Source organism: Hyperoodon ampullatus (assembly GCF_949752795.1).
Source record: "Hyperoodon ampullatus genome assembly, chromosome: 5".
Lineage (NCBI taxonomy): Eukaryota > Metazoa > Chordata > Mammalia > Artiodactyla > Ziphiidae > Hyperoodon > Hyperoodon ampullatus.
The window spans coordinates 133,853,596-133,870,219 of NC_136918.1; the positions used below are offsets into that span (position 1 = coordinate 133,853,596).

The following is a 16,624-nucleotide window of genomic DNA, read 5'->3' on the forward strand; positions in this document are numbered from 1 at the left end:
TGCAGAAAGAGGGCGGAAAGGACCACATGGGCTTTCCGACTTGAATCTAAGCGTAGGATTCTGGCTTCACGATATTCTAAGAACATTGTTGTGGGTGTTTTGCAGGGGAGGTAGATGCTCCTTGTTTTCTAGACGATGAGCCCCACTTGTGGGAAGGGGACAAATGCACAGAAGCGTTACTCTTGTCTTGGTAAAAATCTGAAGTCATTAAAAAAAACCAGAAAAGAGTCTAAACAACACTGGAAGGAGACAAAAGTGTAAATGTTTAAGCTGAAACCAAGCCATTGCCAGTGCTATAAACATCATATGGGCAAATAAACAGCCACCTCCCAGGTGGCAGACAGGGAATGCGTGTGCTGACGTGGCACGAGGGCCCAGCAGACCCCTGGGCACCTACCTGGGTGTGCAGGAGGGTACATGCAGAGCTTTAAATGATCAGGACCAAATTTTATCTGGGAAACCCATGAAACTTCATATTCAACATTCGTCAGCTACAATATCAATTAATGTAGGAATCTTAAAAGTCAAATCCTGACCTCTGAAATGCAGGTCTCTGTAGAATAAAAATAGCCTGTGATTAAATCAATTAAACAAAACACAAAAACCTAACAAAAATAGACATTTATTAACAAGTTATAAAATTCTAAATCCCCCTTTGAAACAGAATTTTTAAAAATATAGGCTGTCTTTCCAAAGCAGAAGTCAAAACAATTTTATACTTTAAGGATTTAGTGTAACATCCTTTTTATTTACTAAAATAATTTAACACAACACTGGCAGGGCTTATTTATTCAAAAAGTTACACAAAGCTTTGTTTTAAAGCCTTAAGGCAAACTTTAAACGTCTCTCTTCTTGCTCTTCTGTCTGACATTATCTCTGGACACTTCAGCTTTAAAGTCCATGAATCCCTTAAGCACTCAGAAGCGCCACCTCGATCTGTGGTATTTCTCTGAGGAACAATGAGCCCCTAAGAGGAAGGGTCTGCGCTGACTGGGGCTCATGGCCCGAAGGTCCCCAAGCCCACTGTAACCCTGACCGCTTCGCACACGTGGCCCCTTGAGCTTATTATTTATCAGTCAGTTAAGTGAAGCCAACTTTTCCTGTCAGGACACCTGGTCAACATCCAGAGCTTGTCATCTCGCAGGCCTTCCATGGAAACCCTTGACTCAACCTGACTCCTAGAGCCTGGAGCCGGAAGCGCCAGCCGCAGGGGGTTAAGTGTCAGGGATCGCGGCCGCGATGTCCTTGCAGAGCCTGACGACGATCTCCTCGTCACCACCTTCCACGTCCTCCGAGGCGTCAAGGACCATCCGGACGTGGGTCAAGAGGGTGTCTGGTCGCTGGGCCCCCAGCCAGACATCCTTAATGTACAGAGACACCAGGAACGCAGCAGTGGCTGAGGAAAGGGACAAGGCCATTAGAACGCAATCTGGTCGGAAAACAAGTCACCCGCCCACATGCACAGGGGCCCGGGGCTGTGCGAAGCCCCAGATGGCAGTGAGCGTGCACTGCCATAAATTAATTCCACCTTTGCTTGACTTCTAGGTTAACCTTTCTTGTTCATTTTAAAATTATCTTTTCACGTGATGAATGAATGTGTGTGAAATGTAAAGAAAAAGTTACTACAAGGCAAGCCTCTTCCTTGGTGCTGACCACCCAGGCCGAGAACCACAACCGAAGTTTAGGAGGAGCGGCCCGGAGTCACTTCCCATCATCACCTCAGTGGCACAGGTGAGAAGGTTTACAGGCCCAGACTCAACTCCCCGACCGCGGCCACAGGAGAGGGCAGGGCACCCCGGCTACCAGGTGAGCCCACCTGCCGCGCTGTGGGCCCGCCCCCTTCCCTGCTCCCCGTCGTGTCCCCACCCCTCAGTGAAGGGTCCACCCTCCCGGATGGAGGAGCCACCTGCACATGGTCACAGCCTTCCTCCAGTCCTCCTACAGCCTTTGCTGTTCCCTCGTCTGTGCAGTCACACCTTTATTAAGAACCTGCTAAGCACCAAGCACATAAATTGTGTGACTTGTGTTTGTGTGCGCACGTGTGTGCTCTTGTGCACATGTGTGCTTGAGTGTATACATACACACACACACACACACACGCCTGGCCATGACATGAAACATAACTCTTCACGTGGGTAATAACGGTAGAAACTTAGGGAAGCCACTGCTCTGCAGTAGAGCGTCCCGGTGGGGCACAAGGTTGTGACGTGAGCATGTTTCTCCACTGTAAGCAAAACCATCACTAAAGGTTTCTTTCACCGGAAGGCAAAGGCAGAGACTTCCTCTCCCCCTACACTCAGGGTCCCATGGCCCTCTCCGCAATCCCCAGAACCATGGAGAGAGCCCCCAAAGGCTTACGACAGGCTCTAAGGAACAGGAGATGCTCCCCACCCCCGGCCCACTCCCGCGTTTCTTCAGCCTCCGACCTGAGCACCAGGCTTACCTCGCGTGGCTGCATCCTCCGCGTTCAGAGAAGAGAGGTGGACGGGCTCGAGCATCGGCCAGTAGGGGCTCCCGGCGGGGCCGCGGGCCGCCTCCAGCTGCAGCATGACGGCGTTGAAGAGGCCGGCCACGCTCTGCTCGGTCCCCGCCAGCCCCTCAGCGCCGCAGAACCGGCTGTACAGCCTGAACACGCCGCTCGCCACGGCGCTGTCCTGAAGGAGGTCGGCCACGACCGCCGGCCGCGGCAAGATGCGGCTCCTGAGCCAGCCCAGGAGGCCCGCTGTCTCCGCCCGACTGAGCGGGCTCGCGGCCGCGGAGCGCAGCACCCAACCGGCCACCAGGACGGTGACGGCGCCCACGGGGCCTGGGCCTTCGCTCTCAGGTTCGGGGTCAGGAAACGCGGGCCCCCAGTGGGTCAGGATGGACCTCAGGAGACCCCTGCACGCCTCCAAGGTGGATGCCGGCAGCTCAGGGTCCACCGCCTCCTCGGCCTCCCCAGGCCTCCGCTTCCGGCCCCGGGGGCCTTTGGCTCGGGCTGGCCCAACTGGCTTGTTCTTATCCTTGAGCATTTCTGTCTCACACACACACGTGTGCGTGCACACACACACACGTACAACACACACGCACACACGCACACATACACGTATACGCACAAACATATACGTGCACACACACACATGCACACACACATACATGTGCACACACATGCACACGCACGCACACACACACACAGAGGAAAGAGAAAAGGCGGTGAGACTAGTGTTCCGCCCACCCCCAAACACACACACATGCAGATGGTAGGGCGGCCCACGGGCTGTGCCCTCCCGGGACGCGTCCCCACGCTTGGAGCACAGCGAGTGCTCAGTGCTTCCCTGTGACCCGTCATCACTGTTATCGTAGCAGCCGAGCTGGGACTCAAAGCCGGCCCCCAGCCCCCTCCCGGGACGCGTCCCCACGCTTGGAGCACAGCGAGTGCTCAGTGCTTCCCTGTGACCCGTCGTTACTGTTATCGTAGCAGCCGAGCGCTGGTTAGCGGCAGAGCTGGGACTCAAAGCCGGCCCCCAGCCCCCTCTCGGGCTACGAAGTCGGACAGGCTCTGTCTCTAAGCTGCAGACATGCCGCTCAGGGACGGTAAGACGCCGGCTGCTCCGCAGGGCAGCGAGCACAGCTTGGGGAGCGGGTCCGACACTCACTCAGCAGCTCCCTGACTTGGCATCTCTCCGCGGCGGCTCTCAGGTCCTCCTGGAGCCTGACGTCTCTCTCGACGAGGCTCCACTGGTGCAGGAGGACGAGGGCATCCCTGGTGGACAGCACAGTCTCGTTCACGGTGAAGCGGTTCATGTCCCTGAAGGCCTGCAGCACGGTGGCCCGGTACCTCAGCACGGAGTCCAGTGCCCCGAAGAAGCTGGTGAGCTGGGTGGGGGCCAAGGCAGGCCTGCGGGAGCCAACGCCACGGACTGAGCCAGGGCCACCTCCTCGTCCGGCAGCCCAGGACCTCGTCCTGCGGCTCAGCACACCGTCCACTCACAGCCCGGGCGACCCTTTACAACAGACAAGAGCGTGGAGCCCAGCGCACAGCGCAGGAAACGGGGAGCCCCTCCAGGGGAGGCAGAACGGGGCCCGGAGTCTGAGCTCCACCCTGGGGGCACCGAAAGCGCTCTGGAAACCGGGAGAGCTGGGCAGAGCCTGCGGTGAGGGCGCCAGCTGCCACGCTAAACAGCTCCAGCACCGCCAGTTCCTCTCCGACTCAGGAGCTCTCAGCCTCGAGGGAAAAGGCTCGGCAAAGCCCGGGGACGGCACCACCCACGGCCAAACCTGACTGGTGGGCGCTGCGAAGACGCACATCCCTCCGAGTTCTAAGGAATTTAAAATTCAAAACCATCTGCCTTCCACAATTTTAACATTTATGATCAGTATTCTGAATAAGAATCGGTTCTCAAAGACAACCCCAAAATAAGAAACGGGAGCTCTGGCGTGAATCCAACAATTGAATTCAGAACAACAGAAAACCAAATGCCCTGTCCTTTATCAAGAAAGTTTCATTCTGAGATGACAGTCCATTTGCTATCGATCCTCTGGTTTCAATCAGCATACCCCCGTTCCCAAACCAGAAATTTGAGGGCACACGGTGTACTTTCTCTAACACAGCAGAATCTGAGAAGAACTGAGCTCTCCTGAGGAAACCAAGAGTGTAATTCCAAGGGGAAAATACTGACATTTTCAAGGAAATTCATGGGTAAGGGAGCCCGTAGGGTAATGAAGGCGGAGGCGAGTTTGGGAACAGCTTAACTTTCCTAGGCTTAGATCATGGAAAATACGTTCTTTCTATAAAACATTTGGAGTGCTTGGATCCAAAAGTCCAATAGACGGTTTGCCTGCTAAAAATGGTCTGGCACGACAGGCTTTAGGTTTTTCGCGTGTGCTCGGTTCTCACGGTCTCGAAAGGAACCTCCTGAAGTTGAGGCGGGAAGACGAGCAGCTGAAGGAGGTTTCCCGGCGTCACCGCAGGGACAGCAGTCCTCCCCCCCAGAGCCCACCTGTGGAGCCGTGACTAAGGGGAGGCCGACAGGTGACCTCCAAGGGGTCGTGGCCAGTGGGGAGGGGCTTACCTCAGGTGCTTCGTGAGCACAAGGAGGACGTGGAGGAACTCGTCGACCAAATGCAGGGCGAGCAGCTTCGGGGGCTCCTGGGACCCGGGCTTGCGAGGAGGCCGCTCCCCTGGCTGCACGCCTCTGTCCCCCAGGGTGGTCACCCACAGCGTGTGCAGCAGGGAGATGAGGCTGCAGAGCAGCTGAGCCTCCAGGAACCTGAAACCACACGTGGGAGAGTCCACTGCCTGTCCCATCCTCTCCTCCCAGTGACGTCTCCCGGAGGGGGTGGGCGGCAACCATGCAGGAGACCGCGACGGTGGTGACCTTCCCGAGTGGCAGACTTCTCCCCTGTCCCCCAAACGTCTATCCTCGCACCTCCTGCTGCAGCCCCCAAAGAGGGGGACACAGCATCTGAGTGAACACAGGACGTCTGCTCCAGAAAGGCAGCTCCACCCCAGGGCGAGGCCCCAACCCTCCTTTCTAGACAGCCAACCACCTCAGTCCCCACTAAGGGACATTCTGGAGCCGCTGCGGCACCCTAAGAAGAGCCTTCCTGCCCACGAGAACAACTCAACCCTAAAGCATAAAGGTAACAGCCAGGAACAGATAATCAGCCGATGCTGCCTTTAGATATAAGACATTACTTTCTTTCAGAGAAAAATCTTTTAATTCTTTTTAAAAAATGCACAAAAGGAAAAAAAAATGCATGAAAGAGCCTGGACGTCCCCAGGCTTATCATCATAGGTAGCTGTCTGAAAGAAAGATCCCTGCCACCAAGGGCTGTCTGCTGAGACAAGGTCTTCATCTTTTCACACAGCCTCAAACTCAGGAGAGTGTTAAGAATCAAAACAGATCACACTATGGACTGAACTGTGTCCCCCGCCCCATTCAGATGCTGAAGCCCTAACCCCAATGGGACTATATTTGGAGGTGGGGCCTTTGGGAAGCCATTAGGTTTAGAAGTCATGAGGATGGAGCCCCCATGATGGGATTAATGTCCTGTAAGAAGAGAAGGAGACCAGAGCTCTCTCATTCTCTCTCCCTGGTCACGTGAGGACACAGTGGGCAGTGTGTCTGCCAGGAAACGAGCTGTCACCAAACCCAACCATGTGGCCCCCTGATCTCGGACTTCCAGCCTCCAGAAGGCGAGAAAATGAAACTGTGTCGTTTGAGCCGCCCGGTGACAGCAGCCCCAGTAACAAGACAAACACCCGCTCCAGCCCTCGACGCTGCTCCGGCACCGGCTCTTCACCGAGCACCTTGACCCCGGGCGGGAGTGGAGTGCGAACCCACATCACTGCACGAGCGCTCCTGAAACAGGAACTCCCTGTTTCTGCCTCAGGAAGGGCAGAGACCTTGACACCTCGGATGGGGGACCCCACTCCAGGGGAGGAGCCTGGACCTGGCACAAGAGACGGAAAGGTGGTGTAGAGGATGCTGTTTCGGGAACACAGATTCTCCGGGACACTTCCAGCGGACACGAGAGACGGCAGGAGGCACCCCGGTCTCCGCGTCACCTCCTTCTGCTTGACGCACAGCACACACACTCTCCTGCTCTCACACACACACACAGAGACACAGACAGAGACAGAGACACAGACACAGTCACACAGACACACACACACAGACACACACAGACACTGTCACAGACACACACACAGAGACACAGACACAGACACACACACACAGACACAGACACAGACACACACAGACACACAGATACACACACACAGACACACACACAGATACACACTCACACACACACCCAGACACACACGGTGCTTACTTGCTCTCCAGGATGTGTAGGATCCACGTTAAGAGGCTGTAATCCCGCAGGATCTCATAGGCAGATTTGGCATCCCGGGCAGCGTTCTGCAGAATTTCCAAAATCCAATTCTGCAAACCCAAAACAAAAAGTTACTCTTCAGTGGGAAAACCTGACTTACTTGATCCAGGGAACACTTTAAAAACTAGAATGGTAGGTTCCAATTACAGGCAGTGGCTGCACGTGACATCTGCTAAGTCTGTAAGGGTGGTGGCCATGGGGGACCACCCTTCCCCACAATGACAGCCAGAGGACACAGATGGCCACAGCGAGCTCGAGCCGGGGGACGCCCACCCGGTAATCCATCACAAGCAGAGGCACAGCATGGAAGCCACACGGCCCGCATCTGGGGCAGCCTGAGTGGGGAGGAGGGCGGACCCATTTCGAGCCCAGCCACGAACTGCTGGCGGCTCATTCATTGCCTTGATTTTACCACCTGGAGAGGACTGAAAGATGGGACTCCTGCTGGAACTGTTAACTGGGGGCTTTAGAGTTCTCACATGCTGTAAAAAACAGAAATCTACCACACTCGAATTCGGCTTATTCAAACTCACTCCTATTTACCCACATTTTACATGATACCAGAAGCAGAAGCTGACCGGGCTAGAAATTAATCAAAATACGGATGAATTCTCCCAGTTACGTCTCACGCGACATGAGCTCTGGCTCCAGGGGCAGAGCTAATGTGCAGACTCCCTCGTCAGCCGTGAGGCAGGCAGTTCCGACTCGTGACTCATTTTCCCAGCCGAGTTTTGATAACCTGCAGCTTCTGTGCATTGTGAGACATCCCGGTGGCTCGGGCGTGTCTCCAAGCACCTCAGTCATTTATGGGGTGATGAGTTTCTAGAGCTCTCAGCTGTTCCAGAGCCACCTGGGTACTCATTACCTCCCTCCCTCTCCACAGGCCCCGCCCCCAGGCCAGGGCACCGGAAGCTAATGTAGAATCGGGAGGCCAGGCTGGGTGAGACTCCACGGGGACTTGACTGGCAGGTGGAACCCCGCGCAAGGGCCCAGGCCTCGGCCCCCCAGGAGCGCTGGTCGCCTACCTGGGCCACGTCGTCGCAGAGCGGGCTGCTGAAGAAGGACAGGATGATGTGGAGGACGCCCCGCCTGGCACAGAGCTCGTAGCAGTGCTTGTCCCGCATCCCCTGGCGCAGGAGGCCAAACATCCACTCCCGCTCCGTCTTCTGCTGTAACCCAAGCAACCAAGAAACTATCGTTAAATAAGTGAAGACCTTTTCCCCTGAAAACCCTTCCAACACCAGTACTTTCAACTGGGGGCAAAGGCTGCAGCACGGCTGCCCCCACCCTCCGTTTCTGGGTATGTTATTAAAAATCCTCCATCTCCTCTCTGCTTCCATTTCTCCAGGTCAGGAATAAGGGACCAGGTCAAGTTTACCCAGTGAACTGTGCTCACTCACAGGGGGTGTTCTGTAAAAGCACATTAGTATTCCACCCAGTGCTTCACCAAGAAAATACAACGAGGATGCCATGACTCGAGGTCTCTGGAGTAGTCTGTGAGGTCTGAGAAGCCACCCAAGAATCAAGGTGTGGAATGGGAAGCGTTTCCACACACAGGCCCGCCTGGCCCCCGGCTCCACCCCAGCCCGTGCTCTGTAGCTGACAGTCTCCTCGGGGAAACGTCAGCGCAGTGGCTGAGCATCCCATTTAGGAGCCTTTCCAGGACCCCGAGACCTCAGAGCGTTACCTCGAAGTCCGAGCTGTAGAAGAACTGGTAGAAGCCTGGAACTTTGTTCATGTTCAGGTACTCATGGGACAGCAGGAACTTGTTGACCTTCAAATACATGTGCTCCTCTGTGAACACAAGGAGACAGTCACTCACCAGAGCGCCAACAGGACAGCCCGTGGCCGGCTGGAGTAGGGTAGTAGGGCCCTGGCGGGGTGGGGTGTCAGACATAAACCCCTGCCCCCTCGGGGCTTTCCAATCCTGATCCAGGTTATTAGTTCTCAAGAATTAAAACGCAGTTAAGACACCTTAGTTCTACACAGCACATGGGCTTCTCTTGCAGCCCAGGAACTACGTGAGGATGTCCAGTCCTTCAGAGATGTCACCCCTCCCCGGGCATCAGCCCACTGCCTAAGCTCTAATCAGCTGGTAGGGAGAGTGGGGCCTGGCCACACTTCAGACAGCACAGGGCTAACACCCAGCCCATCGGCCTCCCGCTGAGGCAACTGCCACAGCAAAGGGGGCTCACACGCACCCTGAGTCACTTGGCTCTTGAGTGCAACGGGGCCGACACCTCCTCCCCTGGTCCCAACTCTGGATCACTGATGCTGCCCTGTGCTCCAACACCGACATGAGGTCTGATGTGGGACAGCTTGCCTAGAGGGCACAGACTGGATGGGAGGCCAAGACCATCCACCTTGACCTCTGCTGGGGTATTTTCACAGAAGAGTTTGTTCCTTTGGAGTCTAAATGGCTAATTACCTTCTTTCCTCCCGTAATTTCTAAGGTAAAGAAAAAACCATGTAATAAAAATGATACGGGGGGACTTCCCTGGTGGCGCAGTGGTTAAGAATCCGCCTGCCAATGCAGGGGACACCGGTTCAAGCCCCGGTCTGGGAAGATTCCACGTGCCGCGGAGCAACTAAGCCCGTGCGCCACAACTACTGAGCCTGCGCTTTGGAGCCCGCGAGCCACAACTACTGAAGCCCATGTGCCTAGAGCCCGTGCTCTGCAACAAGAGAAGCCACTACAATGAGAAGCCTGTGCACCACAACGAAGAGTAGCCCCCGCTCGCCACAACTAGAGAAAGCCCACGTGCAGCAACGACGACCCAACGCAGCCAAAAATAAAGATACGGAGGAGATGAAAATCAAATCTGAATTCTAACAGCAACTTGACTACAGATTGATTGTGGGGCTTGAACAAGCTATTGAACCTTGGGGGCCCCAGCTGGGAGGCTGTCTCCTCATCTAAAAACAACCCTGTGGTCCCTAACGTTATCAACATTCTATGACTTTTCACTAATTACCAAAAAAAAAAAAAAAGGTCCTATGATAGACTGACTTGTGCTCACACTACCTCGGCAGTGCCCTGCTGTGAGGAACAAAGCAGAGTGTTTTGTGTTCCATGCCCTGGGTGACACCTGCACTGGGACCCACAGGCCGCTTGTCCTCTAGGTGGTATGCTACACTGACGCTGACCCCCGAGCTCAGAGCGGCAGCCGCCAGCATGGACGGGCCTCCGTGTCAGGTCCCTCTAAGCGCTCACGTATGGATCCGTGACGCCCTCGAGCAGTCCCTTCAGTGGGAGCTGTGATTTGCTTTCACCACAGCTTTATACCCCCACAGGCAAACAGGAACACATGATCTTCCCCCATCACACACACTCTTCTGCGCCTTGCACGTGTGACCCTGATCCGTCTCCCTCACGTGTGTGGTGGACTGGTTATGCCTGCGGGATGAACGCCTCCAAGTGGCCTTGCTCAGCCTCAAAATTTCCACCTCACCCCAACCTGATTCTGTCAGTGGTACCTGGTTTCAAAATTTGCAAGGCTGCTTTGGCGATGAAGAGAGTCAAGGTGAAGGTGAGTCTCATGTTCTTAGTTCGGATCCCGTTCCGGACTACGTCCAACAGGTACAGCACCTTCAAACCAGGAAAAAGGGGGAAAACAGAAAAAGAGAGAATTTGCAGAACGGCTGTGATCAGCCTTATCTTGTACAGCCTAAACCACGGCTTTGCAGAGTGGCCTGCTGCTCGCGCCCCAGGGACCACCCAAGGTGACGCCTGTCCCCACCCCCTCAAGGCGTGGCTTCTGAGGCTCTGTGTGTCCTGGGTGACAGCTGCCGTCACCTCTGAGTTCAACAGAAATTAGAACTGCTCTGCCCACCGCGACACAAGAAGACCACTTGTAAGGGGAGACCTGTCTCCATCTCCCGGGGCTGAGGACCCGAGACAGCCTCAGGCATCACCCCCCCTCCCCCAGCAGGGGACAGACTTTGTCCTGTATCAGTCTCCCGGCAACGCCTCCGATCTCTTTAGGAAATCCTTCCACCAGGCTGGGCGGAGAGCCGTCCCCGCAGCCCCGCTCACCTGGGGCTGCTCCCGGAAGCGTGCCCCCTCCAGCTGTGAGTAGTAGGCTGCCAGCACAGAGTAGGCCGCGGCTCGCATCGGGGGGTCGTAGCTGCTGAGGGCTGTGACAGTTAGGCCCAGAGCATTTGAATCCACAAATTTCCGACAATCCACCACAAATTCTGAGGGAAATAAAATACAGCATTAACTACACACACACACACACGCGCGCGCTAGGATTCCGTGACACTCGTGCAACACAGAGAATTCCATTTATTCTTGCGTCTTACCACCATCAGCTACGTGTGCGTGCTCGGTACAAGAAATGCAAGTCTTCCTCCTGCTCTCCTTAACTTCTGCTAAAGCCAGGTAAAAGACTATCTCCTCTTCCATGGCAATAATCACATGCCTTCAGTTTCTAAGATGCTTGTAAATCCCAAGAATCCCAGGAATCTTTCATTACTTCTCACAAATACCCAGTGAACCAGAGATCAGAGGTGACATTCGGACCCACCACTGAGATCCCAGCATGCGGAGGCCTGGGGGACACAACCGGAGGGTCAGCAGAGAAAGCCGGCTCTCGGGTCTACCCTGTTCAGCCCTCGGCCACTGAGTTCCCACCTACAAACACAGCCAAGGAAAATACGTAAGGCGGCGATGCTGGGAGATACAGCCAATGCGAACTGGTCTGAGGTGGACTATTGATTTTATGAAGGATTAACTTATATCCACTCTGCAACCCTAGTTCTTTCTTCAAACAAATGACAGAAATCTCACAGAAGAGCGGCTCACCAAGCCTGAACAAAAGCTACAGCCCAGAGCTTGCTGGCTGATATTCTCTCATCACCTGTGAGGCCCTGAAAAACTCACGTTACTCCAGGAGAGGATGTGACGGGAGAGAAGGTCGGATACATGAGGGGACCCACTTGATCACACCTGCAATTCGGGACACTTCAAATCCTCTTTAACAAAAACCCAGGCCTTTTTACAATATAAACATTGTCAAGAAAAACCTCAGAACAGGGATAGGTCACCTGGGGAGGGTGAGATGAACTGGGAGATTAGGTTTGACATAAATACATTGTAAATCAACTATACTTCAATAAAACAAACAAAAGACCAAACAAACAAAAAAGAAAAATGCACTAGATGGGCTGATCAGCAGATTAGACATTGAAGAAAAAACGAACAGTGAACCTGAAGACAGCAACAGAATCTAACTGAACTGAAACACAGAGAGAAAGAAGAATTTTAAAAACATGAGCATCACTGAGCTGTGGGACAATTTCAAGCAGGCTAATACATGTATAACTGGAGTCCCTAAAAATGAAGAAATAATGGCCAAAACTTTTCCAAATTTGACAAAACCACAAACCTACAGGCCCAGGAAGCTCAATGAACACCCCAAACACCAAAAAACATAAAGAAAATTACACCCAAGCTTATCATAATCGAATTGCTTGAAACTGGTGATTTAAAAAATCTTAAAAGTGGTCACAAAACATAGAGCGGAACAAAGATAAGAACACTGTTTCTTGTTAGAAACAATGCAATCCAGAATCAAGGTGGCAACATCTTTAAAGGACAATAAGAAAAAAACCTGCCAACTGAGAATTTCCTACCCCATGAAAATCTTTCAAAAGTTAAGACTAAAAGCTGAAAGAATTGATCACCAACAGCCTTGAACTATAAGAATTCTTAAAAGTATTTTGAGGAGAAGGAAAATGATAGAAGATGGAAATCTGGATCTACACAAAGGAATGAAGAGAACAAGGAATGATAACTATGGGGTAAACAAAATATTTAAATCCCTTGAAAAGGTAATTGACAATCTGAAGCAAAAACAACCACATATTGTAGGCTTTTTAACATTTATCAATAGATGGAAAATGTATGATAATTATAGCGCAAAGCCAGGAGGGGAGAGATATATACTATTGTAAGGTGCTTCTACTGTCCATGAAGTGGTATAATCTCACTTGAAAGTAAACCACAATAAATTGAAGACATATACCATAAACCCTAAAGCAACCAACACACACATGCACACAAAAACACATATACACACACACACACGTACATATGCTGACAAGCATACACACAAATTATAGCTAAAAGCCAAAAAAGAAAATAAAGTGGAATCAGATCGATAATCACATTAAATGTAAATGGTGTATACATTCCAATTAAAAGGCAGAGATGGTCAGATTGGATATAAAAACAAAACCCAAGTATACGCTGTCTACGAGAAACCACTTTTAACCTCAAGATGCAGATTTTAAGTAAAAGGATGGAGTGGTGATTATTTTGAAATGTAGAGAAATAGGTAATCACTATGTTATGCACCAGGAACTAACAGTGTTGTAGGTCAACGATACTTGAAAACAACAAACAAACAAACCCACAGGAAAAGAGGTCAGATTTGTGGTCACCAGAAGCAGGAGGTAGGAGGAGGGAAAATGGATGAAGGCGGTCAAAAGGCACAAACTTTCAGTTATAAGATAAATAAGTACGAGGGATGCAATGTACAACATGGTAAATATAATTAACACTGCCACATGTTATATATGGAAGTTGTTAAGAGAGTAAATGCTGAGTTCTCATCACAAGGAAAAAAATTTTTTATATTTCTTTAATTCTATATGTATATGAGATGATGGATGTTCACTAAACTTACTGTCGTAATCACTGCGTGATGTATGTTAAGTCAAATCACTATGTTGTACACCTTAAACTTATACAGTGCTGTATGCCAATTATATCTCAATAAAACTGGAAGGAAAGAAAAAGTAAAAGGATGGAAAAAGAATAATTAGAAGACTCTTGGGCTCTAACAGCTTATGGACTAAATTTTCTCATTTCTAACAAGTGACTACTTTTGATGGGACGGGGAAAAAATGCCAAATGCTTTACAAAGCATCAAACTGAGGGATAAAATTATATTGTTTTGGAAAAGATGAGATATGTTTAAGATACACCCACATACCTACATAACAAACACACATAAATGGAATAAATCTGGAAAAGAGAACACTCTCAACATTTAATATTACACTCACTAAAAATAGCTAGTACTTAGCAGGGATATTTTTAGTAATCACTGACACGCTGTAAGAGAAAAGGATTTTCCACGTGTCCATGAGGAAAAGTCAATTTCATGTTCTGTAGTCATCTCTGTTATTCTCCGGAAGTCTTGGCTTTGTAACATGTATGGAAAAGAGCTGCCCTTGAGTGTTGAAAACATAATAGGCTATCAAAAAATAGTTATAAATACCATTCTCTTTGTTTTAAGAACCTCATAAATAGAAATTCGGCCTTGTGATAACAGATTTTCAAACCAAAATGGCTTAACCAGGACAATTATCAAGGATTAAAAGAAAAAGCACCCCACGTTTTAGGGGCTTTGGTGGCAGTGCAGCTGTGCTGTCGGAGCAGAAAGAGCCGTTCGTCACGCCTCCTCTCACACCATCTCCTAGAGGCAGCCCGGCCAGGAAGCCTCGTCACAGGGAGGGGTCCATGGAGCCTGTGTCCAGTGGTCTGGTGCGAACCGCATGTGGGCCTCCCTGTTCTGTGAATTAGGAGCCAAAGAGTTCAGCCCGGTTCTCTTGAGGACAAGAATTTGCTGTGGAAAAAGCATTTGTCACTGCCATTGCGAACAGCCTTGGCTGGCCCTGCTTTTCGGCCAAGGACTCAAAGAAAAGAAGCAGTAAGGTTAAGAAAACAGGTTCCGTTTTCAGCAAAGGGTTGACCTGGAGCAGTGAGATGAGTTTCTCTGAAGCCTGGCCACCACACATACAAACTAATCACACACCCAATTTAGGACTGCAGAATGTTTAGCAACACTTGGACCCAGGTGCCACTGCAGGAAGTAAAGACATGCTGTGGAGAACTTCTGCTACACACAGCATGGATGAATCTCACCAATATAATGTAGATAAATGAAGCTGATACAAAAGAATATAAAGTGTTTAATGCCATTTACATAAAGTTCAAATACAGGACACTGGTCCCGACTGGGGAGGAAGGGGTACTGGCCAGGAAGGGGCCTGAGGAGGAGCTGCCGATTATGTTCTGTTCCTATCTGGCCAGTGGTTTCACCAAAACTTGAGCCATACATATATGATTTGCACTGGTGTCTATATATCACACTTCAATAAAAGTTTACTTAAAACATTATTCATGTTTAGTTATCCACCAGGGCAACAGTAAATGGAATAGTAACTTTTAAAAAAATAATAAAAAGAAAAAAAAGATTTGTGACAATTCAACCACAGTAAACCTTTGGCCATTGTACAGTTCACAGATTTCTGTTCTGTTCAACTTATCATTTTACTGCTAGGAATTTTCCTCTCCTGTTGAACTGGTATACTTCCTTTTATCAGATGATGAAATTTGTTTAAAATATTATGCTTCCATTTTTTTTTGTTCTGGATTATAAGTAGCCCAGAGCAAAATTTAATGAACCTAGTTTTTCTTGGTTTGCTTATTTGTTTTGCATATCTATTTCCCTATCCACTTATATGCTTTTTAAAATTTTCTACTTCAGCATGAATGATTTTGGTGTAAGCAGTATTTTAAGCTACTGCAAATCCTTTCTGGGTAGACATGCTCTGCAAATTTTTCTACCTATATTATACCAATAAAATGTAAACGCGGCTGTATTTGGAGATTTCCGTAACTTGAAAGAGCATTTACTAGTTACCTCTCTTCACAAAAGGCCTTCCAGATCCTGTCCTTCCCCCTTCCCCCAACTATTCAAGATTCTGGGAAAAACACTGTCCTGATTTTAATATCTCTCTACTGTTTTCCAAGCCTTTGCCTTCTATCTCCTAAAAGCTCTCCTGAAAGAGCAACAGACTAAATGATTTGTTGTAATTCACTAAAGCTGCATCATATTTTTAGACTGTGGAAAATCTATTTTCATGTTTGATGAGAAACAGACTTAGCCAGCACTGCCAAGACCTGGGGGGAATCAAAGAGCGCAGTAGATGTGCCTCACTTAGCCACTGCTAACAGCCACCGGGGCAGTTAAGATATCTGCTGGCCATCATCATCATCTGACATTTGCATGAAATGAAATGCCCCTGCTCTCTTGCAAAGAAACTCTAGCTCAGCCACAGAACCCAGTGGTCATGGAGAGGCTAGTCTCTGAGAACACAGCCCTCTCATCTTTCTGTTAGGAGCTAAGGGCAGTGGTGGAGGATCAGCAAATCCATAAGGAAGAGCATTTGAGTATAAAAAGACCATCAAGGGGCTTCCCTAGTGGCGCAGTGGTTGAGAGTCCGCCTGCCGATGTGGGGAACACGGGTTCGTGCCCCAGTCCGGGAGGATCCCACGTGCCGTGGGGCAGCTGGGCCCGTGAGCCATGGCCGCTGAGCCTGCGCATCCGGAGCCTGTGCTCCGCAACGGGAGAGGCCACAACAGTGAGAGGCCCGCGTATCGCAAAAAAAAAAACAAAAAACAAAAACAAAGACCATCTTTCTGTTAGGAGCTAAGGGCAGTGGTGGAGGATCAGCAAATCCATAAGGAAGAGCATTTGAGTATAAAAAGACCATCAAGTTTAAGAGGGGAGAACACAGGGCAATCAGTGTGGCATGCTTTCCGGGTGCACCTCATCTACACGGCCATTACAACCAGGACGGAGGAGGAGTGAGGGAGCCCCTCAGGCGTCACACTGGCTGGTCCTCACTGGGCATCAGAGGGACCCTAATACAGAGGAAGGACGAGGCT

The 16,624-nt window shown here is 50.6% G+C and overlaps 1 protein-coding gene across 1 annotated transcript in view; it reads right to left on the bottom strand.

Moving 5' to 3' along the window:
• Positions 1–604: 604 nt before the first annotated feature.
• The window catches only part of URB1 (URB1 ribosome biogenesis homolog), a gene marked incomplete at its 5' end in the record, with an annotated part of 66,062 nt that continues 50,042 nt past the window's right edge, over positions 605–16,624 (bottom strand). Inside the window, 9 exons of the mRNA XM_079705446.1 lie at positions 605–1,396; positions 2,444–3,013; positions 3,636–3,877; positions 5,052–5,249; positions 6,820–6,929; positions 7,905–8,048; positions 8,567–8,673; positions 10,357–10,468; positions 10,916–11,076. Coding sequence (XP_079561572.1) covers positions 1,215–1,396; positions 2,444–3,013; positions 3,636–3,877; positions 5,052–5,249; positions 6,820–6,929; positions 7,905–8,048; positions 8,567–8,673; positions 10,357–10,468; positions 10,916–11,076 — 1,826 coding nt within the window. The 3' untranslated portion in view covers positions 605–1,214. The remainder of the gene's footprint in view (positions 1,397–2,443; positions 3,014–3,635; positions 3,878–5,051; positions 5,250–6,819; positions 6,930–7,904; positions 8,049–8,566; positions 8,674–10,356; positions 10,469–10,915; positions 11,077–16,624) is intronic.